Raw genomic sequence first — 27,389 nt, forward strand, 5'->3', positions numbered from 1 at the left:
GATGGCATTAAGGCAAGTGTGTGTATGAATGCAGCAGAGAGGCACTTGTGAGCATATTGATGGAAAGGTATGGGGACAATGATGGGCAAGCATCATGCCTTGCTATTCCTAGTAACCATGAAACAACATGACAGTCAGACAAAAAAAAAAGTTTAAAAATAGTTCTGTGCCCCCAGGTAGGAAGATACATAGATATATATATAAAGATATATAGATATACAGAAAAATACAGGCTATGGTTCTTCTACAAAGAAAAAATGAAAGAAAATACCAAACCCAAACCAAGAATCTCTGTGCATAATGGAATCCATCATGCACGGAGCTTCTTGGTTTGGGTTTGGTGTTTTGGTTTGGGCAGGCATCAGGATGCTTTTCTGTCTGGAGTATCAAAAGTCTAATAAATGTCAAGCAATTCTGCTTTCCCTGAATAAAGGTATTAACTGAGATACCATCTACACTGCAGATGTCTGTTTTTATGCAATTTGTAGGAGTTTAGTAACTTTCAGACTTGCCAATGGGCTTAAAATTAAGCAGGCTGTAGAAATACAGAAAGGGAGAAAACACAAGCACAGCAGGAGCACTTAAGCCTTCAAGCTAAAAATGACAATTGTGTAAAGCAAGTGGGTATTATGGAAGATGACATTTTGTCAGGTTATTTAAAGTGTAAACACTGTTACGAGCTGTGCCTGGTACCACAGAGGATGACAACTGAAATCACAAGGCACTCCAGAATTCTTCCCTGATATTTTTCTCATGGAGGCATGGGCTGACATAAGTTTTAGCTGTGTGGGAGGCCAACCTATTCAGCAGAAATATGGTTTCCTGAACATGCCAGTTTCCACCCTCTGTCAACCACTAAGCTAAATTTATCAGGAGCACTGTGGTCAGAACTACAGAACTATAGAGCTGACCAGAGAGAAATTTGGTCAGATATAACTATCAAGGTAAATAATGAAAATATTTTTAAAAAATAAGTGTATATACTGGTGTGTCACTGAGCCAATATTCAAATCTATGATTCATGACCAATTTTGATTTAGTTTGATATGTTTCCAATTTTATAGAGGCTTTTCTTTTGCTTCTGCATCTTGGAGCACTAAAAGAATCAGTTAAAATCCCTTTCTAATGCAAAATTACAGAAATATTTAAGTAATAATTTCTCAAATAATGGACATAAAATTATTATTCCCAAGCATAAAGAATCTGGATTGGTTCACACATTTTATTAACATACTGGAATTTGAACTGCATGAATGTAAAATGAATTAATAGTTATAATTATCAATCTCTTTCTACACCAACAGAAATGACAGAAGACTATGTATAATTATGGTTTACTTATGTATGGATTCCATTTTTAATATAAATTTACTTAATAAAAGTAATTGTTTTAATAAGAGTTATTCTGTGATGAGTTATTCATTCATACTGCAAATACTACAGTACCATGACACACTTCCAGATCTTATAACAAATCTTTAGTCAAAGAGTTATGATAACTGTTCTTCATCACAATGATCCTTCATTGTGTTTAAGTTTTCAAAGAGCTACATAATTTCTCCATATCTTCTGCTGCTACACCATAGAGAGGATTTGGAAAAGAAGTAGCATTCCCATTTTCATTAAATGGATACTAAAAGAAAAAAGATAGAATGAAATTTAAAATCCAAGTGATTCAATTATTTTTTAAAAATGCACATATAAATGACTATAGATTCATTATGGAAGTAGCATTTGAAAGAAAACTATACAATCTTGGAACATTTTTAGACCAGACTTTCAGCTGAATAAAGTTAGCATAGCTCCACCAAAACAATTACCTACCACATGCATTTGATCAAGTAATTTAACCTACTTCTGCATCTGTTTCCACCTTTTTCCCCCTTGTCTCCAGAGCCCTTGCTCCAGTATACATTTAGTATTATTTTAGGCAATCTACGTACAGTAGTATAATTGCAGTGGATCACTAATTTTGGTACATGACATTGTAATTTCCTTTTATTCAAGGATATGTTTATAATTTCCTTGATTGAAAATTGTATGAGGAAATAGATAACATGAACCCCTCAGGTAAGGATTTCAGTAATTCTAAACATTTTTTTCAGAATCTGCCCAGACTGAAACTTATTGAATTAGCTTTTGGTGTAACAAGTAGATATGAAGAGCTAGAATTGTAACAAGTAGATATGAACACTACTAGAATTGTTATTATGAGGTCTTTGCCAACCAATTCAGCCCTGGTCATCTTTCTCAGATTTCCAGAGGTGCTAACAATATAAGTAGCAGTACACCATTGACTTTAAGTGAGATTTTTCCCTTTCCTCTGCAAATGAATTTCCATTACTAGTCCAGCACATATCCTAGAAATATATTATTACATACCTCATGCCATGGAGAAACACTGATTTGAACAGCAGATGAGATGGCATACCTAGGAGACTATAAAAAGAAAAAAACTGCTTCAGAATATTTTTAGTGAGCTGAAAATAATATACTCTGCCATGTGGTGCCTGGGTAACACACTCTATGGAACCAAATTTATGAGGCAGTATTATGAGCCAGAGTAGAGCTATGCTAAGCCCACATGATTTTAGTGTTCAGGAAGGTTCAGGAGAACTGTTCTTTATGAAGCTCAGAGACTCCCACAAGGGCAAACTTGTGAGTATTCAGCTGGAGACAAGAGCTTTTGCTCACATTTCGTCATCTCTTTTGATTGATGATACACCATTCAGATTTAGTCTCATCAGACTTGGAGAAAACTCATAAGGCCTGTTTTCTTTTAAAATGAAGAATTAGTGTAAACATGTATTTTCCCAGTCTTAGAGAAAATAGAGGAAGTTCTGGTACATGGCTGGACTTCAATCACAATGCCTGGGGCTGTCTTCCATGAAAATGTCTCTCCTGACTCTGTGCTTCTGTTTTTCAACTTGCTATTAAATGAAACCTGTCAGGAATCTATTTTAACTAAAATAATAATGTCCTGATGAATTGGACATGATTGTGATGGGAATATTTCCAACTTGGAGCTCTCACAAACTCCAACCTATAAGTGAATTCATTTGATCTTATGTCTCTAAAATCAGGTATAAGGACCTTTTTACAGAAAGTAAATGGCATGTCAGAGTTAATCTTATTCAAAGCTACCGTTGAATCTTATATTATTGACTGTGCAAAGGACAAGGAATTTTTATTTTCTATTTCAAATCATGCTAGCTCTTTCAATGCTAATAAGGGTAGAATCAAAATGAGGGCAGGAAGAATATTTAAAATATTTTCTTTGCTTTTTTTTCTTTTTACTCCAAGGTTCTTTGTCTATATTATTTTTAATTATAAACAAAATATCAGAGATAACTTCATTTTAAAGAAATAATTTATTTCTTGTTAAATTGAAGATATTAATTTTAACTATCATTCTAATTTGATAATTAAATCTTGCCTTCAATTCTTTTGCTGCAGTATGTTCACTTTTATATACATATTTTATTCAAAAAATTCTTTGTTATTATATCAGTCTCTTAATTTTGATCAGCAAATGGTACTAGGGAAATGTGTGGCCAATTGCTTGTTTAGTGTCAAGGTGAAGTTTACAGTGATGGGAATTGTGATGTACATTTAAGGTACTGGGGAGGACTAAAAACTTTTTTATTCAAGTTAAGTGAGTGTGCAAAGGCAACTTGATTGCCAAATCATGCATTTTGTATTTTTATTATTGTTGACGTGTTTCTTTTGTTGTGTGTTTGCTTTGTTGATGGTTTTTCTTAGTTTTTTTTTTTTTATTTTATTTTTTTTATTTTTGTTTGTTTATTTTACAGATACAAAAGGAGATGAGTCCCAACGAGTTTATTCTTATCTCTATGTGGGTAAATAATTAATCCAAACCACTTTTTTTCCTCCAAATCATCAGCCTACAGTAATGATAATTATAAACACTGAGATGTTGTCAAAACTGAGCTGATTTCAGCCATTACTATATTTTGAAAATGCACTGGAACTGATCTGAATATTGAGTAAATTTTTAATTCTCAATTATTTTATTAAATAACATTCACTCAGGGATTGCATTCTTTTAATGGAAAACTATTTGAGGACTATCTCACATTTTTCTGAACATATAGAGGCAGCTTACCTTTACTTTCCCAGATGAACTAAGGTCTTTGTACAATGGATTGGCAAATGAAGAAATAGCAGTTTCTTGCACTTTCCTTGGGAAGTCAAACCAAGAAAAAAAAAAGGAACAAAAATTATCATATCATACAGGACATCAAAGAACTGAACAGATTAAAGTTAAAGAGAATTGAGTCCAAAAAAATAGGTGGCTAAATATATTTACAACTTAGCTCTACTGAAATTAATGAAATTAAACCATTATTCTGGATAAATAATGTCTAGGGTAAAATAATAATTTTTCATTTGTTTATTCTAAAAATTATCTATGCTTCTGGACGTGCATAGAACTATTTAGTATATATAAAATGCAGGTATAATGCTATACATTAAATAAAGCATGAGATTACCTTAAAAGCTGCATTCCTATAATTTCTTTGCATGCGATGAGATCATATTCTTCCTATGTTTTGCTATCACACTGACAGTTCAGTGATAACATAGTCTTAGGCTCCAAGTTCAAGAGCACTGCAGTTATTTAATTATTATAAGTACTCCAGTTTTCCAATTAACTGGGAAAGAACTTGCATTTTGGGTCAAAATCATCAGCATCAGTTTTAAAGCTATACAAGGTACCCATACTTTTTGCTAGAAAGCCAGGAATATTCATTTGAGGTATTGAAGTGCAAATTTTTCTTTAATTAGCATAATGCCTTAAACAATTTATTAGGTTATTAGGACAATTTTGCTATTTATGGATCTCATGTCCATTACCTCATCTGGAGGTTTAAAGATATGCTTTCTTGATAGAGGTCTTCCCATGTCCCATTTCTTTCTGGAAGCACTTATGACCTGTGCAGTTAATTGTATTTATTCTGCAAAAGCAGATGGGCATGGAACATGCTGCCTAGATCTAAATTTTTTTCCCATACAGATGACTAGTTGTTAATATTCCATGTTGGTTGAAATCACAGAATCATGGACTCATTTATGTTGAAGAGAACTCTAAGATCGCTGAGTCCAGCGTTTGACTGATCACCACCTTGTCAGCTGGACTAAGTGCCATGTCCAGCCCCTTCCACCTCCAGGTTTGGTGACTCCACCTCCTTTGGCACTCTGTTCCAATGCTCAACAACCCTTTCAGTGAAGGAATTCTTCCTGATATCCAGCCTGAAGTTCCCTAGCACAGCTTGAGGCCATGTCCTCTTGTCCTGTCACTTGTTCCTCAGAGAAGGGACTCACCCCCACCTGACCACAACCTCCTACCTCAGGTAGTTGTAGAGAGCAGGAAGGTCTCCCCCGACCCTCCTTTTCTCTTTTCAGGCAAAACACTTCCTGCTCCCTCAGTTGCTTCTCATAGGAGCAACTAAATCTCTAGACTCTGTACCAGCTTTGTTGCTCTGGACTCTCTCCAGCACCTCAATGTCTTTGTTGTAGCGAGAGGGCCAGAATCATCAAAGCTGTGCCAATACTACATAAAAAGCAACAGAGGTATTAGTTAAAATTACTGAAGAATGAAACAGAAGCTAATCCTTGCTTCTGAAATGATGCATTTAGTTGTTTTGGGTTTCATCCACAGTTTGTGAAAATAGAAATCCGCATGTACAGCATTCTAAGACAAAAAATTTCTCTAAAGCTTCCCATCAATCTTGATGATTGAGAAATAAATTTTGTTGTATTAAAAAGTGTGTCTGTTCCAAAGCTGCACTTACAGGTTGTCTCCCTAGAATCTGCTAGACAGGCTCTCTGTTACTGGGGTAGGCAGGATAGAGGGGCCAAGACCAGTCACAGGAGCACAGCCCACAGAGATGTTGGGAAGGGAAGCTGTTCCCAGTGGGAGCCACAGAGGAGACACTTGGATGATTTCTGTTGCAAATAGCTAAAACCAGAATGGCTGCTTGGGAGGAAGACACAAGCAAGGCACAGAAATATTCTACCTAATGAATTAAATCAGGGCAAGAAACTAAGTTTGGATTTTAGACTATACCAGACATGTCTTCATGAAATTTTTCACAACAAGACTGTCAGAAAGCAATTGCTTCTAATGCCAGTCTCATAATTTATTTTGATTACCTGACACAACAATGGGGAGAGCTGAATATTTGAACCTCATAACTTTTTCATTTGATTGAATATTAACTGTAATAAATCATGATATTCTGATTAATTTAGTTTGCTTAGTGAAGCAATGACAGATTATTTATATGCTTATATTTGCATCCCAGTCCTCCTGAATGAAGTCCAGAAAATGTGTACAAAATTTATTTTTTACTCTAAAATTAAAGCAGGGCTCAAAAAATCTAAGGCCAGAAGCAAACTCAGATGAGAAGATTTTAAGGAGTTTGGCTCTGCTTGTAAACTAGTGCCCAAAGGGCCAGACTTGAATGCCTTAATTTTGGTGCCTCATTTAGACATCACAAACCAACTGGCCTAAAAGCATGATACAGAATTAAGCAAATCAGTTCGCCTTAGAGTAAGTCAAGACGCTTCCAAAGGGCAGCACAGGTCACACAGTTCTCAGTGTGAACCACCCTTACTGTGCCAGTAGGAAATGGCAAGGACAGGGATTGGTCTGATTCTCTTTCATCACTCCGTTGAACTTGACCAGCTTGTGCAAGACATCTGCACAGCTTATTTAGGCAAGAACACGCTGAGTACGGAGGTCTGTCCTGAGGGCAGGAGGGTGCTGAACACAGATCTCCACCTTCCTCTGCAAGGAGGAGAACACAGAAGGATACTGGGCCAAACTGTGGGCACCAGAGTGCTGGCCAAGTTCTTCAACGTGTTTTTGGTTGCTGTGCTTAGTGCTGAAATCGGTCCTGTCTATGTCTTAAGCAATAAAATTGAGCCCAGCAGATTTCAGGTGTCCTTCCACTCTAGATCTGAATAATGAAAAGCATATGTATTGGTCACTGGATCTTAGGGATAATGGGAATTCTATGGCCCAAAATATGGGCATTGATTGAATTTATGCACCAGAAACATAGATGGAAAATGAACTTTCTCAATTTCTCTTCTGTTCTTATGAACATTTTTGTCAAAATTCAAAAGTCACCTTGAATACACTACCTTACGTAACTTATGCTACACATACATACACAGTATATAAACACATAGATGCATACATATGAACATGTTTATGCAAACTTATATATGATTACCCCTGTTTGTGAATGCAGCAAGCAATTCTTTCTAAGGGATACCAATAGATAGCCTTAAAATGTCTAAAATATTTTCAAATTACTTAAAAGACTTTAAAGAATTTGTAAGAGAAAATTTAGCCACATGTTTACACAAGTGCTGTAATGTATCAAGTGGATGAGGTAGTAACTTCAGAAATAAAGCTAAAAAAGATTTTAAAAAGTATAAAATACTCAAATATGTGTGTAAGATAGTTAAGAGAGTACTGAGTTTTCTAATATAACCAGAAATACCACAATAGGAATGGAGAGAATTAATCATCTTAGGCTGAGGTAACATTAGGCATAGCTTTGCTAAGCTCATCTGCATTCTTTAGTAGCAAAAACTACTGCCTTGCCAGAGATTTCTCCACTACAATTTCACAAAGATAGGAAGAAGTTTTATGCTCCACAAAATACCCACCAGTGTATAAACAGACTGCTGAGTAACACCATCCTTGTTAATGGAAAATTAAAGTATCTAGATTTAACTTTTTTTTTGATGCAAGAGCTCATAATTTTGTACTTTTCAATATACCCTTAAAAGAAAAAAAATCTTTAATGCAGAACACAGATTTTTAGGAAAGACAGTACTGGAGGAATGCTTATCGCCTGATTCATAAAAACAATGACAAAGTCCTAGTCAACCAAAGATTTAATTACAATTAAGGTACTAATTAAAACAATCCCTTAAAAGACTTTTTATAGGTGTGTTAAAGCTCATTTCGTAACAGAAACTAAAACTCAAGATCTTAATTTCCAAAGCATGTTTAAAATCCTTTTAGGTTTGCTGAAGTAGGCTATATTTTGCACATCCCATAAAATAAATAGGAGGCATGATGCAAGGAGAGAAGACTTTCCAAAAGCTGCATCTAAAATAACGTACAGGTCACTTGGATGTTTGATTCAACTGTTAATACACTGTATGGGTTTCCTAAATACCGAAAAGGTACTTCGTACTTTTTGATACACTTTGGGGAAGTAATTTTTCTTTTATTAAATCACTCCTTTGCAACTTTCATCTTCGTGATCTTGAAGGCTACAAACTACAGAGACTGGCTGTGCTTCAGTGTGTTTCCTCATGTTTCTGTGCAGTCATTCTATTGTGGTGATCCTTCAGAACAACAATACTCTACAGAAGAATGAATGGATTTGGATAGCAGCATTGGACTAGTACAACAATTTCCAAACAACACTTATGGCTAATGCTTCCAAATTTTGGTTTACTTTTTCCCATAAAAAGGAACATTTTTCTCCCATTATACATGAACTGTATCTGTCTCTGTTCCAGTTCACAAGCTGAAAACTATTCACTAAATGTCATTATATTGTCATTCTGTTTATGTCTTTGAGCTATAGGAACAGAGGGACAGCCAGCAATGACCTCTGGCAGCCCCTCAGATCTGTTGGGAGAGCTTGCCTCGGAATACACCACCCGTTCCTTCACACGAGACCTCCAGAAGGGTATTGTCTAATTGCAGAAAGCCTGGCAACAGAAACTGGGAATCATAATTTTAAGTAAACCTTAACTATGGAGAAAGACAAAAGCACTGAGCTTGTTTACCCTGAAGAAAGCAGCCTGTAAGGAGGCATGACAACTGCCTTCAAGAACAGAAAAAGCTTTCTGCATGGAGGAATGATCTGTTATTGTCCATGGTGAATAGGAAGGAACTTAAATGATAAACAGACATATCAGTAGTTGGAAAATAACTTTTTAACAGCAAACTTCTTTCTACCCAGGGTACCAATATAGCCCGAGGATGCCATCAAATTAATGTTGCTAGAGGTTTTTAAATGTGAACTCAGGAGTGATACAATTGAGTCAGTGATGTGGCAGGATGAAATATGGCCTCTGTGGGCCCTTTCTTCCCATGATTTTCTATAATTTTAAAATGCTTTCTCATAACACCTCAGTTTTTCACTCTTTTGCTTGTGTGGCAAGATACACTGTTATATGCTTTGGAAAATTTAATGTTCTGTGTTCATTGAAATTGACAGGACTGATAATAGCTGTGGTTACATTGGCCTTGCAGTGGATGGCACAGTTCAGGAACAAAAAAGAAACAAACTGAGATGATCCAGGGACATTGACCTGATTTGGAGGCAATAGTAAAAAGGCATAGAATAGCTGGACAGAAAGTCACTCAGTTTTCCCATTCTCACATTTCAAAATACAATAAAGCCTTAGAAGGCAGCTGCAAAAAAATGGAAACTAAAATGAAGCTTTGCTTCTATTTGGTCAATGAGGACAGATGTCACTGATAGAGTGGAGCAACTGGCAGCCTTCCCTTCTGGATTAGGGAACATCATCTCTGTAAGTGCAAACATGAATAATAGAAACTCACAAGCTTCTCTGATTTGGGGTTTCTGTACAAAAGTTTCACATATCCCCAGCTGGGGACTGGGAAGTATCTGATATATCTGAATGCTGTCATGGTAATGAAGTATGCTGCTGCCAAGCCATGTAAAGCTGCTTTTGTCCATTAGGAATTAAACTTACATGATGACTTCCAGTAGCTCCGACTCAGTAATAGGAGTGTTTAGAGCCTGCAGATCAGAAACTGAATTCAGAAAAGGAGAAGGAGATAGAAAAGGGGAAGCGGGACATCCATTCTGGGTTGAAAGGAAGGGTTAAGGCAGTATTTATTAATGTTTCCAGGGAAGAAGAAGAGGGACAAATGTGACTTAGGTTCCCACTGCTGTTAGTGACAAATTTCTAGCTGTCAATCACCTGAGATACCCAGCCTACCCCAACTGCCTCCTACCTCATTTTATGATCAAAAAAAATAGTTCTATTGGACTCTTAAGCTTCTCCAGCTCTTGTGCACATTCCTATATTATTTGCCTTGTGACTTAGATGGACCTAAACAACATTTCAAGATATCATGGGAGCTATCACCTGCAACTCCTAATGTGCCTCTGGAGAACCATCTGCTAGTGCCTGCATGGATGGGTCTATGTAGTAAAGTAAGGGGACACTAATAGAAATTACATAAAAATATCTGACAAAAGAATTTATCAAAAGATAGTAAATATGGCCTCAAGCATGTGAAAGCTTCCCTAGAGTGACTCTAGTGCCTAATGACTTTAAGAAAATGACATTACTCAGAAGTCTAAAAGAAGACGTGAAAATTAACTATAGGAAAGTATCATTTATGAGCCAGTAAAATCCTCTCATTCATCAAATCCCTTAAAAAAAAAAAAACAGGAGTAAAATTTCATGCCTCTGTGTGGTGCTGTCACCTTGTACATTTTACAGACTTATGCAAACACAAGTCACTTCCTATTATAAAGCCTTATCCTAAAGATCCAAACTTCAGTACGTTAACATTGGCTGCATTTTGACTAGTCACTTCTGATTACTGATTAAGCAGTTCAGGAATAACTTGCCTTCTTGCCTTCATTTACGACTATGTTTCCAGTTGTGATTTTTGTATACCAAATCGTGGTGGGCATGAGGTAGTTGAAGAGGAAGAGCTTGGATGAACTTATCTTCTCAAATTCAAAGTTTCCAATTTCATTGTTTTCACAATTTCAAACAAATTGCCATTTATTAGCCAGATTATTTCTTAGCAATATGCCTATAAAACATTTTAACTTACATGTTAAGTTGACTGTGATTAAAAACAAGGAAAATGAAAAATTTTATTTGCAGTGTGGCCAAAATGATTTGACAATCTCAGTTTCTAGTAGACAAAATCTGTAGTCCCAAAAATTTCCATCATCATAACTCACCTTGCTGGAAGCTTTAATGAAAACGATCAAACGATAAGCTTTGTTTTGGAAACTTTTCTAATCCTCTTTTTCACAGCTCTGATTCTCTGCATATCAGAGCTGTGGTATACTCTTAGAGCCATACTAAGAAGATCATAATTCACCCCTGTTTCATACCTAATAGAACCATAGCATCACATTGCAACAGGGTACAAAAAAGACTACTTTTTTTTTTTTTAGCATAAGTAATTGCAGGAAAAGAAAAAATATTCCTAAAATATAGATTTATGGGTAAAAGAGATGAAAATGGCTGTGCAGTAACCTTTGACTAGACATTTATGAAAGAAAAATGTAGAGGGAGTGTTGAGTGAGAGCACAGAAGTATTGTAAGAAACAACAATATTTTTTAAATTAAAAAAAAATTCAAACTTTTTTGAGAAATTAAACTATTTTTTTTCAAGGATAACTATAGAAATCACAAAAAAAAAAAAAAAAAAAAAAAAAAAAAAAAAAAAAAGAAGCAGCAGCTCTTCCAGTATAAGTAATTTTGCACTTCTGAAGTTCTTTTCTATATGTATGCTTTGGCAGGTTGTACTAATGTGAATTAAGTAAATCTTAAAGCCCCATGAAATTAGATAAGGAAATGTTATTCCTGCCTTAAAGAAGAGGAAGAAGATATAAGGAAAGCAGGTGAAGCTATAAGCTATGCACTCAATTAACAGAAGCATAACCAATAAAGGTTTCTGCTTCAACATTTTGTTCTGTGTTCATAGACAGCTCTACCTGTCAGGGGAGCATGCAGAGATAGGAGACATGTCAGCAGCAATAATGTCAGGACAGGAGTCTGCACAGTTTAGTAGATACTTTGGGAGATAACAACGTCCCCAAAGAGAGGAAAGTCTCTAGCAGAGAACACGTTTAAAGGAAAAGAGACAGCTTTGAAATGAATTCTGGAGAAGTAAATGAAGGGCAAGGAAAATCTAACAACACAAAAATGGACACGGAAATGTGCAACGGGAATTGCTGAAATGGAGGAAGGGACAGTGCTAGGTACTTGCTGGCAGAGAAGGATCTAGCAGAATAAGTTGAGAGATAGGCAGAGAAGCAATACAGAGGTTAGAGTAAAATAAACAGTAAGGGAGGAGAGAAAAAGCAGAGATTATTGAAGGAGAGAAGAACCAGAGATTATCAGAGGGATGACAAGAAGGGCTTGTAAATATATCTGTGAAATATTGAATTTTCAGTTGAAGGCATATCCTAAAATGCTCTAAATTTTATAATTTAAGAATTTTCATATAATGTCACAATCAAAACATTCTAGGCAAGCAAGCCATTGCTCATTGTTTCCAGACTGGGTCCACTAAGGTCAGCTTTTGTTGCAAAGTTACATTTTCTGCTTAGTGTTTTCATATGAAGACAGACTGTGGGGAGATTCAAAAGCTGAAACCAATGAGCCTGGGCAGTTGGCCATTGCTCTGTGCCACATTTGTGTCTGCTATATGCAAAATAAAAGTTTTACTTACATTTCTGGCACTTTCTTCCTCAAAAGAAAATACAAGGCAGCAGCTGTAATTTTAATCAGTAAGAAACCGATACCCAATCCAATCCAAATATCTGCAAAATCAAAGCAATCAAAGACAGAAATAAGTAAAATGAAAGACTCAAAGAATGAATTTAAAGATATTACTTTCTTTTTACAGACCTACCATTTTGTAGATTTGGAGTCTGAAGAGGCTTAGCACTTATGTGGCAACGGTTTCCTTTCCATCCTTTTCCACATCTGTGAATAAAACAAGACTTTTTGAAGAAGGGAGGAGAAAGGATCATAAACAGTGATGAGCGCAGATGAAATACCAAAGTTTTGAGCACTTTTGCCAGTGACTAAAGCTTATCCAGGGATCACAAAGAGCAGCATCAAAGTTAATATAATGGAATCTAAGTGAGAAATACACAAAGAAAAGTAAAAAGATAGAAAAAAATAAAACTAAGTTCAAAGATTCAAATTGGCTTCCTTTTCCATCATATTGCCATCATATTGTTCTCTCACAGCAAAGTAAACTTGATTAATTTCCATGTATCTCCCATGTGAGGGTTAAATACATTTCTGAATTGAGGGACTGGGACCCTAATATAGAGAAAGACACACATTTAGAATATGAGAAGAATATTTTTCTCTGGTCACATAATTTGCTTCTCTTTTTTTTTTTGTTTTTGTTTTTTTTTTTTTTTAATGATACCTCTCCAACAAATACCTTGTCAAACCAAAGCTACACTTGACTGCAGCCATATAAATGATTCCAAAATTTCTGTTTGGTAAAAGTGACCGAAATATAAAATATCTGACACAAGCTTTGCTGTATTTTTGCTTAATGGTTAATCATGTTCAGCAAAAATGTCTATATAATTTGTCACTTTAATTTGCCTCAATTAAACATTTGTATATTTGCTTTTATTGTGGCTTTCTGTCTCCATCAGAATGAAGGGACCCTGGCACCTAGGTGAGGGTCAGCTGCCTTTGGTGAGACACATGCAATTTGGGGAATCTCAAAATGGTTGCAGCATAAAGGGTTGTTAGGGGGATGGACACATACTGACATATGAATTTCAGGCACCCCACATGGTGTTTGAACCCCATCCTGAGTGTATTGATGGAATGACTTCTACCAGCTTTCTAATTATATGCATGGATGGTGATTTATTAGCTTCATACATTTCAAACTTTTTTAGAAGGGAGTATCAGAAAGAAGTGATGGTAGCAGTCCAGTTTCAGTCCTACTAATGTCAAATGCATGGAAAATTCATTTCACCTATGATTTATTTCTTTACAGTTTCATAAACTATTATTGTGGGCTGGAATGCATATTGAGATACTTTCTAACTCTAACATCACAATTTTTTTCTGTAGTCACCACTTTTTAAGATGTAATTTTGAAATTGTAATTTCTTCTTAAATATATAGTATGAAACCTTACATATACACAATTAAATCTTTATATTAATGTTCTTTAATTTGAACATGTGAGAGAGGACTTCATGCTATTTGCCACAGTTTAGCACAAGGTATTGTCCACATGCCTTACCCTAGCAGCTGCACACTGAGTTAACCAGGTATTTCAGAGGGACAGGAATACTTCATTTTCCCAGGAAATTACTAAAGAGTGCTGGATGTTGGAAGAGAAAGGGTGGGGTGACAGGAGCAGCAAGAATCTGTAGATGAAATGATAATTAGAATCCTTAAAAGATCAGGGCATGTCAGAAACCTGATTGATATCCCAGTTTCAGACACAACAGGAAGGTGATTTCACCAAAGACCAAAAGTGACTGTTGCACAGTTTATTGCAATTCAGTCTATGATTAAAACAATTCTGGGCAGAGACTGTGCCTGAAGGGAAGTACCAGCTCTACTTGAATACAGTGGGCAAAGAGAGATTTTATTTAACCCATTTACACCACAGATGGGTTTTCTGTGGTTAAAATGTTACCTTATTCAAGGTTACTAATTGATATACTAATGAATCCTAGCTTTAGAAATTAGAGCCGGTGGCATATTCTGACATGCTAACACTAAAGAAAAAATGGTATAATTCCAGCTGACAGCTCTGTCTGAGTTGGAGACTCATTGTATTTAGTGACTGAAAATACCTGGTCTCTTCAATCCTTCTTCTTCAGTGTAGTACAAAAAATCATGTTATTCATAAGCTGTTCTTTTATGCAGACTGATGATATGAAAAGTGTCAAATTGCACCTGGGCTGACACCAAGCTCTGTGGATCCATGTAGAAACATTGCAATCTGCTGGTAATCACCCAATGAAAGAATTTTCTGATTGCTCTCAATTGTATAATTTCTTTTCCCCCTGTTTGTCAGATACTCTGTTGAACTAGATATGATTTTAACCAGAATTGGCCTCTTTCTTGTCACTGCAGAACTTACTTGGCTGTAAAAGAAAGAATAGTAATACAGATTTGCAGCTGTGCACAAGCACTACTCAAAGTGGCAAGAAGAGGTGCCATTTGCTGGTTTGGAGGCACCAGGACATAATTCATCTCAGAGTTGCAAAAAGGTAGTTCTCATAAAGCAGGTGTGTGTACTGGTAGGACTGTAGGAAAATTCTACTACACAGAAATATCTAAATATATCTTCATATGCTGTGTTTCCCTTTATTGATGGAATATTTCCACATATTCATGCAATGTTTGAATTGTGGGTAAAAAAGTTAAGCATCTTTAAGTTTATCTTCCTATACACACAGATTTTATGATCAGCTAGTAACTCCCTTGGCTTGGCCATTCATTCCTCTTTAAATCTCTGAATGCTACATGACACATACCATTAGGAATCTGATGTCAGACTATCAAGGTGTAATTTTGGCCAGTGAAATGATTTTCCACTGTGTCCATCTAGGTGGTTACCAAAAGTGTCATTGACATTGGCTGGGAAAAAAAAAAAGGGTAAAAATGGATAAAGGTAGAGAAAAGATAATATCTCTGGAACCTGGTAATTTATAAGGACAAATTCAAAATCAAACAGATGGAGAAAATGTTGTAAAGCATGAACCATAGGGACTATTTTATAGGGAGAGGGAGGAGTGAAGGCAAAAAAGATGAAGATAGTAAAAAACAATATAGCTAATCTTCAAAGACCAGGATGGAAAAGGAGTGCTAAACAACAAAAAAATTGAAGCGTGAGTATATAAGTTGGTTAAGTGCTCCCACATGTATCTTCACACATTAATTTGTTTGTTTTTTTTTTAACTGTGGTAGGGAATCTTAGCCATTGTCTCTGCCACTCTGGTAAAACATAAGACTGTCATAAAAATCTGGGTTATAAATTGGAGATTCATTCAACCCTTTATAAGATTTTTTTTCATTACTAATAAATTCCATCTTTTCATGTTAAAAAAAAAAAAGACAAGAGACAGTAAGAGTTACAGCTAGTTTAGAAGCCTGCAACTTTCAATGAGGCTCCAAGAAAAACTTGGGAAAATTGCTCATTAATACCCTTGGCTCTCAGCTGATACAAACATTGCCTCTGGCTTTTAATGAAGCCAAGCTTTTCTGTTCCCAGAATAGAGGGAAACTTGTCTTAAGTATTCAAAACAATCTTGTTTCATAGATGTCTTGCAAGATTTTGTTCCTTTTATATCTATCATCTCTAGAAACTAGCTGACTACAGTGATAGCTGTGGTGGAGAAATCACTCTGTAACTTGAGAGGAAAGGATAGAATGAGATTTCTGGCACCAATATCTGCCAATAACTTTGATTAGAGAAGATAAGATAACAGTTCTAGACCATGAAGGTAAATAAAATATAAATAGTTTTTACTGAATAACTCCAGCTATTTCACTGGACTAGAAAGCTGAGGGGTGCTTTCAAAACAAACAAATATTTTAGGCATGGTCTTCTATAGGACAGTTGGAGGTTTTGCTACGAAATGAAGAATGAAAAGCTTTCACAGATCTGAAAATGCTATACCACTATATGTTATTTTATATTTAACAAATTCCAGAAACTATTGCAGGCAATAACCAACCAATCAAACTAGTTGGTTAAAAGCCATGCAAAACTTACATGAAAAAATGCAGAACCTATCATCCTTAAGAAATGAGACACATGCACCCATTTCTCTGAGTCTGACTCTCCATGGCCTTCTGCCTGTGCAATCCTTTGCAGCTGTGTTGTTGTGTGGGAGTTGAAACGATGCTCTTCTCATCTAGTGACATTTCCTGTAGGCTTCACACTCTATCCAATGTGTGAAGTACTAGACAGTTGATAAAAACTGGAAGAGTCCCTCTTTTAATTGAGGAATAAAATAAAAGTATTAAGGAAAAAAAGGTGGCAAGGACAATCATGGTATTAGTTTACAGTGATTTTGAGCAGATGGATGAGATTTCCCTAGGTGTTTGTACTGAGGACACAGAATAAACAATTCTATGCTTTTGCAATCACAAAAACATAAGTCTCAACCCTCAGACTTCTTCATTTGACTGTTACTGCAAAATTGTATCCATGAATAACAGTAATAATACCAGGCATCTTTATAGGAAATCCAGTCAAACTTCACCTTAGTAGTGTGAAATCCTTGAGACAATCAATCCTGGAGTGAACTTTGATTAATCTAGCAGCACCAGTGAGAGCAGCCTTTTCATGCACCCAAGAGATGACTCCCTTGAAGTTCAGATAATGAAGAACACTCTTAACTACCCATCCACTGCTGAGCATGGACTGTACTTCTGGGAGGCTGGTAAGTTGCTTCTTCAAAGTCACAATTACTTTTCTCTCTGATGAAAGCAGCCAGGATATGCCAATGCTGTTGTGGTGTAAGGACCTTAAGGATTACAGATCAACCATGTCTTCTGGGCTATGTGTTAAATCTTCATTAGCAGGGTAATGGGAATTTTGAAGAGCTGCCTTAATAATCCTCTTCTGCTATTTTAAAGACGGACAATTCTGAAAGGACTGAATTTATCTCCTGAGCCATGAAGCTGAAATTCCACATTATTTATGTACAATTAATTTCCTTGGACTAATGACATCTTGTCTAATTAGCAGCACCACGTTTTGTACAAGTTTTAAGCTTATCTGAAATACAGATATAGCCATTTCAATCCTTTTAGACAGGAAACTCCTCCTAGTTGAAACAGAAGGAGCAATAGAGAAAGATAGATGAAATAGCACTTGAATACTTCCATCCCAGTGCACATCCTAATCTATTGTGCCTGACAAAACGTCTTCTGCTATTAGCAAGTTCTTACAGAAGAGTCACCCTGGAAGGGAGAGTGTTAACACTTCAGATTTGCTTCCAGGATTTCCAATTCATTATTCCCCATATACATATTGGCAATGCAGAGGAAAGAATTTAGCCTGTGTTGCTGCATCCTGTGCCTGCAGTTTTGGCTCATCTCACTTGGAATGTAAAATACAAATCAGACAAGGTGTCTGTTGCTTTCGATGTTCAGTAAGGGCATTTTTAATTTACAAGAACATGTCTGTCTAATACCCTGTTTCATTTCAGAATATCAAAGCCCTCCTCCATTTCCTATTTTTATTTGAAAATTTTCTTACAGAGGAAATCTAATCTGTTATGCCTTGTGCACGTTCAGAATGACCAAAAGTTATTCAGCCAACTATTCAGTGTACATGGTATTAACAATATATAGATTAAGGCAGTAATATATGCATGATTGTAGCTATATATTCTTCTGAACATGACTGTACACTTTGCAATATCCTTTAGAGAATGTTCTGGTGAATTTGCTCCAATGCAGTGAGCCAGTACCTTCTGTGTGAGCTCAGATTTGTCATTTCCATGTTACTGATGCATTTGCTGTTTATTATACATTACATGGGGAACATTACATGTGAGTGCTGACATTGTCTGGGAGCTGTGCCATGTATGCCTACATGCTGGACAGCTGCTTTATAGCAGTGCTGGCTGCTCCAGAAGTGGTGTTACAGTGATACAATGGAAAAAAAAAACCACCAACTTCTCTTCAACTTCTCGTGGAAAACAGCATTTACATCTCTTTGCTACATCAGTGTAGAAGTTTCTCTGCTCACTAGTCTTTGCAACCAATATTGTGCAAATGAAGCTTCACTAGACTCTTGTCTGATGGTTTCTTGCTGATGGAAACAGCAACTCTTCATTCCATTATGAAGGAAGAAGCAAACTGTGCTTCAGCAAAGTAGTTATCCTTTTGCACACACACACCAAAGGTCCTCAGATGCTGTAAACCCCCACTAGCACAGCAAGGAACAGGAGAGGAACAGGAGCTCCCCATAAATGGTCATAAAAAAAAGCTGACTAAACTTCTGAATAGAATTATATGGTGTGACTGTGTATGGTAACAAAGGCCTGGAATTTGAGGATGTATATATGGCTTCTATTCTGAAAACTGTTAAGACTCCTAAGTGGCAAATACAAATGAATCAACATGAAGGTATAGATTCTAAAAAAATTATAAGCACTCTGAGAAAAGATCTATGCATCCTCATAGATTATTCAAGGAAAGTAATGGCTCACTTTGTATCATAAAATCATGCAGTATGCATAATGAGTAGGATAGAAGACTTTTGAGATTATGGTGATTAAAGTCATATGGCAGAGTCTGAAAAGATCAGTTTTAATTTACACAGAAGATGAATGGGAGCAGATATGCTGAAGGTAAACAAAATGATATATGGTAAATGGAAGAAAAATCATGTGTTGCTGTCTATCTTCTAGAACATTCAATCAAACTGAAAGGGAATACATCCTAAACTAATAATAAGGGACCTATTTGTCACACAGTTGTTAGCTGACCCGAGGGAGTCCTTGCCCCACAGCAAGTCTTAAAAGCCAAGAACTTTGTGATATGGGGTAGAGAGAGCTCCTTTAATCAGAGAATGAAACTCTTTAGAGATTACAGAGCCCAATGTGATAACTGATGGAAATATGGAAGAAAATTCTTATATGGGCATCATTATCTTTTATATGTAACTTTTCTCCAGTGTGTGCTGGGAGCTACTCCAGGTTCTTAGCATGACACACTGATTACTCATTGCTCTTATAGCCACAATGAGAGGTTCTAATTACAGCCCGAGTTGAAAGCAGAACTGTTATAAAAAAGAACGAGGTCAGTGCATCTAATTGCTTTTCACAGAGATATACAATGAAACTAGGGTAACCAGTTTAAAGGTTTGGAGGGGGACTTAATTCTTCTAACATTAAACACCTGAAAATGGAGGTACCTAGAGACAGTTTGGACAAACAGACTATGTGAAGTAAATAGACCAATCCTCACTGTGTCGTTTACCATTGTCTGTAACAGTGTCACAATGAATAATTCTGACTAAATAGGTATGTTTAGCTTTTTCACAGCTAGGGAAAAGGAACAAAACCTTAATGTTTGCTGTGAAATGTTGAAGCAGAAAATAAGCAATTTCTGCCTTTAGAATAAGAGGATGATGGTGAGATTTGTATAATGGACAGCTTGTGGATGACTTCCTGTTAGGCACAGGCAAACCCTCTATTACATGGGGAAGGATAAAGTCTTTCTCTAATGCCTGTTATTTTGAACAGAGATGTTGGAGAATTTAAGATCAAGTATTTCTTCACAGAAAGTTGTTGATACATGAAAAGGCTTATATTTTATGGAGAATTTTAATTTAAATTTTAAAGAAATTCTGTCAGTACCTGAAACTTGCCTGATCTGCCTGATTTCTTTCTGGCTCTTAACCTAAACACCTCAGAACAAAGTAAAATTTTGAAGTTATCTTGATGATAATTACACTGATCTGAAAAACAAATTACTTTATTGTTTCCATAAATTCTTTCTGTTTCAGACCAGTGTCTGATAATGCATGACAGAGTTTTTATCAGAGTGTTTAATCCTATCATAAGGAAATGCAGACTTATATGGAAATTATTTGCTGTGTCATTTGCTTTTGTGCCTTTAGTGTTTGATAAAATAGGCCCCAGCAGAATTCATTGAAGGTTGGTATGTGACATGAACTGTTTTATAGCTCAGATTTATTCAGCTACAGCAAAGAAACAGAAATACATGTTCACAGCAGATGGCCAGACCTGAAATCCGCCATTTAAACAGTTACACACCTTTTTATGCTAGCTTTTCCCACCACCTTAAATAATAGTTTTCTGATAACAGATTTTTCATTACTATATTACTGAGTTAAAAGCTCCTGTGGAACAAATTGTGAAGCTACTCCTGGCATTGAAAAAATAATTTTGTGCTAAATTCAGCAGGTAAATGACTATTGACTTAGCTAGATAATAAACAAATTTAAAGTCTTAAGATTTCTTAAAGAAAAAAAAAGTTATTTTTAAAATTAAAATTTCTCTAGGAAAAAAACAGTATTTCAACCTACTTAACTTAAAGGTCAAACCACCAGCAAGCATGTTGTTTAGTTCTAACTGATGCTGATGTGAAACATCCACAGAACAGAGAAAGAAACAACTTGAAGCAATGTAGTAGGTACAGTGATCACTGATGACTGGAGGTCCGAGTCCAAACTACAGCTGAGTCCTGAGTTTCAGCCCACTGCTTCTAGAGCTGTGCTTTGCAAAAAGTGACCCTCAGAATACATGACTTTGTCAATAAAATAGTCTTATAATTTAAAGCCTGGTTAAACTAGACTTAGTAATTTTGTGAACTAGAATCAAAATATTGCATACTGTGAGCACTGGGGTGGCACCGTCTGCTGAGGGAAGTTTGGTGCAAGTACTGCAAGTGATGTGCTTAGCATGTAGAGCACTTCACCAGTGAGAAAAAGGACTAATCTGCACCTTCTCTTGTGCTAAGGAACCTTGGAGATTAAAGCTTTGCCCATTACCATTTGCCATATGAAGAGAAGCTACCCATGATGTCTGTATCATTACAGCAGCACCTAAAAGGTGAAAAAGTTCACACAAGAGATACACCTTAGCTTAAATCAGCTGACAGAAAAGAAGCAGTCCTTCATGCCAGCCTGCCCATCCATCTTGTTTCCTGGTTCACTCTTCCTCCTTTTTTTCTTTTTGCCCAATCTTACATGCCTTTCTTTCTTTGACCCTCTTTTGTTTCTCCTGTTCTTTCCCTTCTTTCCTTTTGCTCTTTGTGGAATGTGCATTTGGAGCTGATCTTTGATTTGTTCTTGAAGAACACTCCAAGTAAGGGAAGAATATAGAGATAAAGAGGGCAAGAAGAGAATGAGGTAGGGAAACAAAACCTCTAGAAAACATGTTTTACATGTCTGTGTCTCAAATATAGACCTTAGCTGCAACTTTTAGAGGGCTGAATAGAGATTAAGGAATGACCTGACAGAAAGTCTGGCTCTGCAGATGTATTGACAGCTGGTAGCAACATTATTTTTTGTTCATAACCAGCAACGATTTTACATTTAAGCAAGATTAGGAAATAATGCAATAAATTATAGAAGAGACCTGTTCATTTCACAGAAAAAAAGCTTTTTGCTTAATTTACTATGTGCTTAATTTTTGCTTAATTTTCTATGTGATAGAACAGATAGGGTTCTCTATAAGTAGAAAACCTTATATAAGATCTGAATATATTTACAGTGGCTGCATTTTATCACAGAGACCATAATTTTATTGTCTTGTTTCTGCTAGATTATGGGTTGGGATTTTTGAGGTGTTTTGGGTTTTTTTTAAACTTTCTGTTTGTTCATTTGTTTGTATGTTAGGTTGTTATTATTATTGGGTTTGGTTGTTAATTTTTGTTGTTTATTTCTTTTGAGGTTTTTGGGGGGTGTTTGTTTTTTTTCTGTTTGTTTTTTAATGTTTGGTCTTATTGATTTTAATCAATAACACTAACTAACAGTACTACCTAATCACTATATTATTATCTGCATTATAGCTAAGTAAGAAATAATAGCTATTTATTTCAGTCACTTTGTGTATCTGCTTTTCACTGCAGTTTACCCTCTGAATAGCTTTCATGGGAATGAATCTACAATGTCCAGGTGAAATTAAATAGTAGTTTTAAAAGCTTATGCCATGGAAGTGTTTTGACAATATTAAATACACACTTGGCACAAATAATATAAAAAAAGTTTTTAAATTATTTTCTTTCTTTTTCTGCTGCCCCTTTTCAGCACTGCTTCAGTCATTTTATCAGCTGAAATGGTCGGCTTTAACCAGAGTCTGCCAACACCAGGCATTGCTCCTGGCAGGTGGATTGTTGGTATATATTGCAGATTATAAATCATTTTGTCATTCTGAGACAATCATAAATATATCTGCCTGCACAGGGGACAACACTGTACAATAACATCTAATTCTGCTTCTCATTGTTGTACAAAGGAGGTGCATAAGTACAGGCTAAGATTACATCAACACGAATATATTCTTAATAATGTTTTTTTCTATTTTAAATGTATGATTAGATTAAAAAATAAAAACCAAACCAAACAAAAAAGACACAAAACTTCTTTTTTGCTTACCATCCATGTACAGAGAGAAAGTGGTTTACTCTCTGAATTGCAACCCAGAAAAGACTCAACTTCTGCAATGACACATGCCAGTGTGGTTAATAGAAAATAATGCAGGGATGTTGTCTCTGCATAATTTGCAGGTATTAGAGATGAATTTCACAGATGCTTGGGGAATTCTCTTTCTAGTTTCTTGTTATCAAGTTAAATTTATGAAATCTTCAGAGGAATGACCTTTAAAAAATTTATGAGAACCTAAGACACTTTAGATGCAATAAAAATAATTTCATCACAACCTTTCTTCCAGCTCCACATTCCCTTAGCGTTGTTATGGTTACAGAGTCAAGACTTGAGAATTCGGGAGAAGCTGGAACTGAGGATTCCCATGCAATTTCAATTCAAACCCTCAGGTATGCCTGTTCAAGCACATATTTAATTGGAAGATCACAAATTTGCACCTCCCTCCCAAATTTAAAGCTTTAATTCTGGTATTTAGTGTTTAGCATTGCAACATGATTATAATCATGGAATACTGCAGAGGTAACTCACAATACCTAATAAAAAAAGAAGAAAAAAGTCAACAGAAAAAAAAACCCAACTGTTATTATAAATAGCTAAACCATCACTTCTGTTCTTCGTATTTAAACCTTCAAACTTTAGCACTTAATACTACTCTGTTGCTATGAAGAGAAATTTGAACTCTAAGTGCATTCTTGAAACATTTCTTGAGGAGAATAGTTAGGTCTAAATGTGGCTTATTTGAATTAATTTAATAGAAGAGTAAATTTCAACTGTTAATTGTTAATTTCAAACAGGAATTTTGATGAAGCAAAATCTTTCCTGTGATTAATGTATCACATGTTTGTAATAACATATGGTGAGCTATAGGCAATGATAGAAAAAATTCTAACAGCATTCTAGCATCCATTCAACAAAATCTCTTCTTGGTTACAGCCATGGAATATGCAGTACAGATGAAGAAATGAGAACTATTCCCCTGGTGTTAGCACTGCTGTGCAACGAATCACTGTACATAAAACAATTCAGAGCAGCCTTTATGCTCCTTTAGTATGTACTGCCAGGCAGAACAAAAGCCTAGTTAGCCTGCATTGCAGGTCAACAGCCCTAACAGAGAGAGGCAGTATCCAAAACCCTGTAAGATCAAAGAATCCTTGCTATGTTCTGTTTTTCTACTGATGATTTTATGTTAGCAGTTGGGACAAGCTGGCGGGGAGCCATAGCAAACATTCTGTATCAATAAGGGACAGATTTACATTTTGTAAAGCCACAGGACTGAGGTGTTTATATAAGCTGAAGTCAGCTTTTATATACTGAAAAAGTGTTTTCATTAACCCATTTCTTGTCATCTAAGGACAATTTTTCATCTATTTGGAATAAGAAGTATATATTTTTTTCTGCAGAGTCCTAGCAGGTGATATTTTTTTTACTGCTCTTGAAACAGTCTGTTACAAAGCTGGTACAATGCCCTACCTTTATTCTTCAACATCAAATAGCTGAAAAACATGACAAGATAACTTACTTTCACAAATACCTTCAAAGAAGGAGAATAAGAAATGTATCATATTGATGCACATCAGTTTTTTTTTCTTTTAGAGTAAATAAATAATATAATATGTTACATGTATATTCTCAAATATGACCTGAGGTAATCAACCTTTTAATATATAAAAGGAGACTGAACTTATTTGTATATGATAGTTTACTATCTTTTGAGTGAGATTAGACATTGATCTTTTTAAGTTCTTTTGCTGTGGTTTATTTTTTTTACTAGAAGGATTTTTTTCACAGGTAAAATATCCAATAAAAATGATTGGCTAAGGTAGCAGCTGTGTCTGCAGGTGTTTTCTCATGCACAAGTACAAGAGGAAACATGAAGCTACTATGAAGCAGCAGGAGTCTGAGTTTGCCTCTGCTTGTCTAAAAAGGTGGAAAGCAGAGGGAGGAAAACATCCTGCATTATGGATTTTGTTTTTGAGCCAATGTTTGGGACTTACTTTTTAAAATATTTTTTTAAATATACAGCACAAGAGATAAAAACCTGCATTTTCATTATTTTCTAAATTATATCTTTATTTAAGACTTCAATATCTTTAAATATTAGATTTGATATTGTGATTTTTAGCAAATGTAATAAAACTGTATTTTGCCAACACTGGATTTAATAATGCCTAGTTTTTAATGTTCTCCTACCCATTCATACTGTTGATCTATTTCCATTATTAACTAAGCACATCCCTTGGTTATTTCAAAGGTCTGTGGCAGCAATGAGAGATGGTCAGGTCTTTGGCCCCTTCCCCCCTCACATCTCTGATGGATGATGTGATTTTCCCTAAGATAAGAACACCAGGTGGGTATTGCAGGAGGAGCTGTCTGATGCTCACACAATGAATGATTCCAGCGTGGGAAGGCTGTGCTGATTGTGGCTGACTGTGGTGCACATCAGCCTGCAAGTGTGCAAAATGCTGCTGGAGACGGGGCCAGCTGGGCTCAGGAGGGCATAGGCATCCTCCAGTTGGATCCCCGTGGTGGCAGGGACTCACTTTTGAACAGATGAGTAAAAGCACTAAAATCCAGTCAAATACAGAGATAAAATTCTAAAAAACCTACATAGGTGTATTCTTGCTTTTTAACTGTGCTTGCTTCACACCAGAGACAAACCTGTCTGCTTCTACATGAACCTGCTTACAGTATAACCCTTTAGACTTGCTTGTGTTGCATACTGCATTTGCAGTATTTAGAGACTGTATTAGCAATAAATCATAATCATTCACATAATCAGGATCATACTTGTTGCCTGATTGAGAGTCTTTTATCTATGACTTTGGCACAAGGTCTTAGAATTTTTTAAAATTGCTGAGTTCCATCAGTTTAGAAACACATCTACATATCACCACCAGAGAGATTTCTCTGCTACATTGCCTGATCCTTGCATGCCCTTCTCCTGAGCTTAACTAAGTCAAATGAGTACAGAAAACTCAGCTCTTTGCTCAGGCTGACCTCATGAAAAGTTAAATTAATTGACTTGAAGGACAGTGAATAATTTCCATTTAAGAGTAAAAGCTATTTGAGATGGTTCAGAGAACAAATGTTGGCTCAGGTCTCAAGAATACACATGCCCCTGCCACCCCTCTCCCCTGGCTTTTTAATAAACTCTAAAATGCTTTGGCAGAATAGAAAGCCAAAAACTGAACTCTAGTTGTAAATGCATTAAAATAAACAAACAAATAATTAAATAAATAAAATATAATTATTTGGTTTTCACCTGCTTATAATAAGTAAGGCTTTTAAGTGGCAGTATTTAAAGTATCTTTTGAGATACTGTACAGCAATTCTCAAAGTTTTATTTACATACATATACATTTGTGACATTCTATGGATATATAGATTTTCTGCTTTAAGCAGCTCATTATAGCAGACTTCCATTATAAGGAATTCAATTCATGTTCTTTTTCTCAAATATCCAGGAGCAAAATAAAAGTTTATAATCCTGTTTTATGTTCCAAGATTACTTTGAAGACCAACAGTTAGATGGGTATATGATCCCAAACATTGGAGAAGTTAGGATTTCTGAAGATGGAGGAGTAAAAATGCTATTCATCCATAAGAGTTTACCGATTATAATATTTTCTGAACCTCTCCACTTGATTTAAATTGGAATTCTGATAAGAATATTTTTCTTAATATTTTATATTTAGTATAGAAGATAAATACCACATGACTACTTTGTAGGATATTTCCACAGAAAATCTTCCCCCTAAAAAGGGGGAAGTAAGAAAGGCCAATTTACCAGCCAAAGCCAAAATAATGAGTTGTTCTAAATACACATGAAAATGAACACCCATATCACCGGTTTCACATGACCTAAATATCAAAACATTAAAACTACAGCAAAAGAAGATTGTAACAAAGAATAAAACCAAATTTATGGTTATTGTTACAGCTATGTTAACGGTCACAAGAAAAATCCAAAAATTTTAAATATGTGAAATCTTTTCATTAAAAATATAGCAATGATTTTTTGAATATTCAAAAATGGCAACTGCCAACCAAACACAGAACGTGTACTGGAAGGACTGGGGGTTGTCACAAATTTCAAATCAGAGCTCAGAAAAAGTCAAGGTCAAGTGTAGTTTATACAGGTCAATAAATGTCTGACTCTGTTAAGGACTGTTCAGAAACAAATTCAAAAGTAAAAGGAAAAATTATATTCAGGGTATTATTAAAAACTCTTCAAGCCTAATACAAACCAATTGAAAAAAGTTCTATTTCAAAGTATTTGCTTTTGGTAAGACGTGTGCAAAAAGCTGCCTAATTTATGAAGTCAACACTGGTGTAAGGCTGACTGGCTATTTCACTTTACATTTACAGATGAAGAGAAGAATATTTATATCAGCTGAAGAATTGGTTCTTTTATTGTTATTGTGTTACTTAATACTATAAATTT

At 35.6% G+C, this 27,389-nt stretch overlaps 1 protein-coding gene across 1 annotated transcript in view; it reads right to left on the minus strand.

Annotated features, from left to right (window-relative positions):
• Positions 1-319: 319 nt before the first annotated feature.
• Positions 320-27,389, minus strand: part of MALRD1 (MAM and LDL receptor class A domain containing 1) — a 236,730-nt gene continuing 209,660 nt past the window's right edge. Inside the window, exons 37-41 of the mRNA XM_085565894.1 lie at positions 12,704-12,777; positions 12,521-12,611; positions 4,127-4,202; positions 2,383-2,439; positions 320-1,633 (exon numbers count right to left, since the gene is read on the minus strand). Of these exons, the coding sequence (XP_085422020.1) occupies positions 1,532-1,633; positions 2,383-2,439; positions 4,127-4,202; positions 12,521-12,611; positions 12,704-12,777 (400 nt within the window). The 3' untranslated portion in view covers positions 320-1,531. The remainder of the gene's footprint in view (positions 1,634-2,382; positions 2,440-4,126; positions 4,203-12,520; positions 12,612-12,703; positions 12,778-27,389) is intronic.

Source organism: Lonchura striata, chromosome 2, assembly GCF_050655825.1.
Source record: "Lonchura striata isolate lonStrDom1 chromosome 2, ASM5065582v1, whole genome shotgun sequence".
NCBI lineage: Eukaryota > Metazoa > Chordata > Aves > Passeriformes > Estrildidae > Lonchura > Lonchura striata.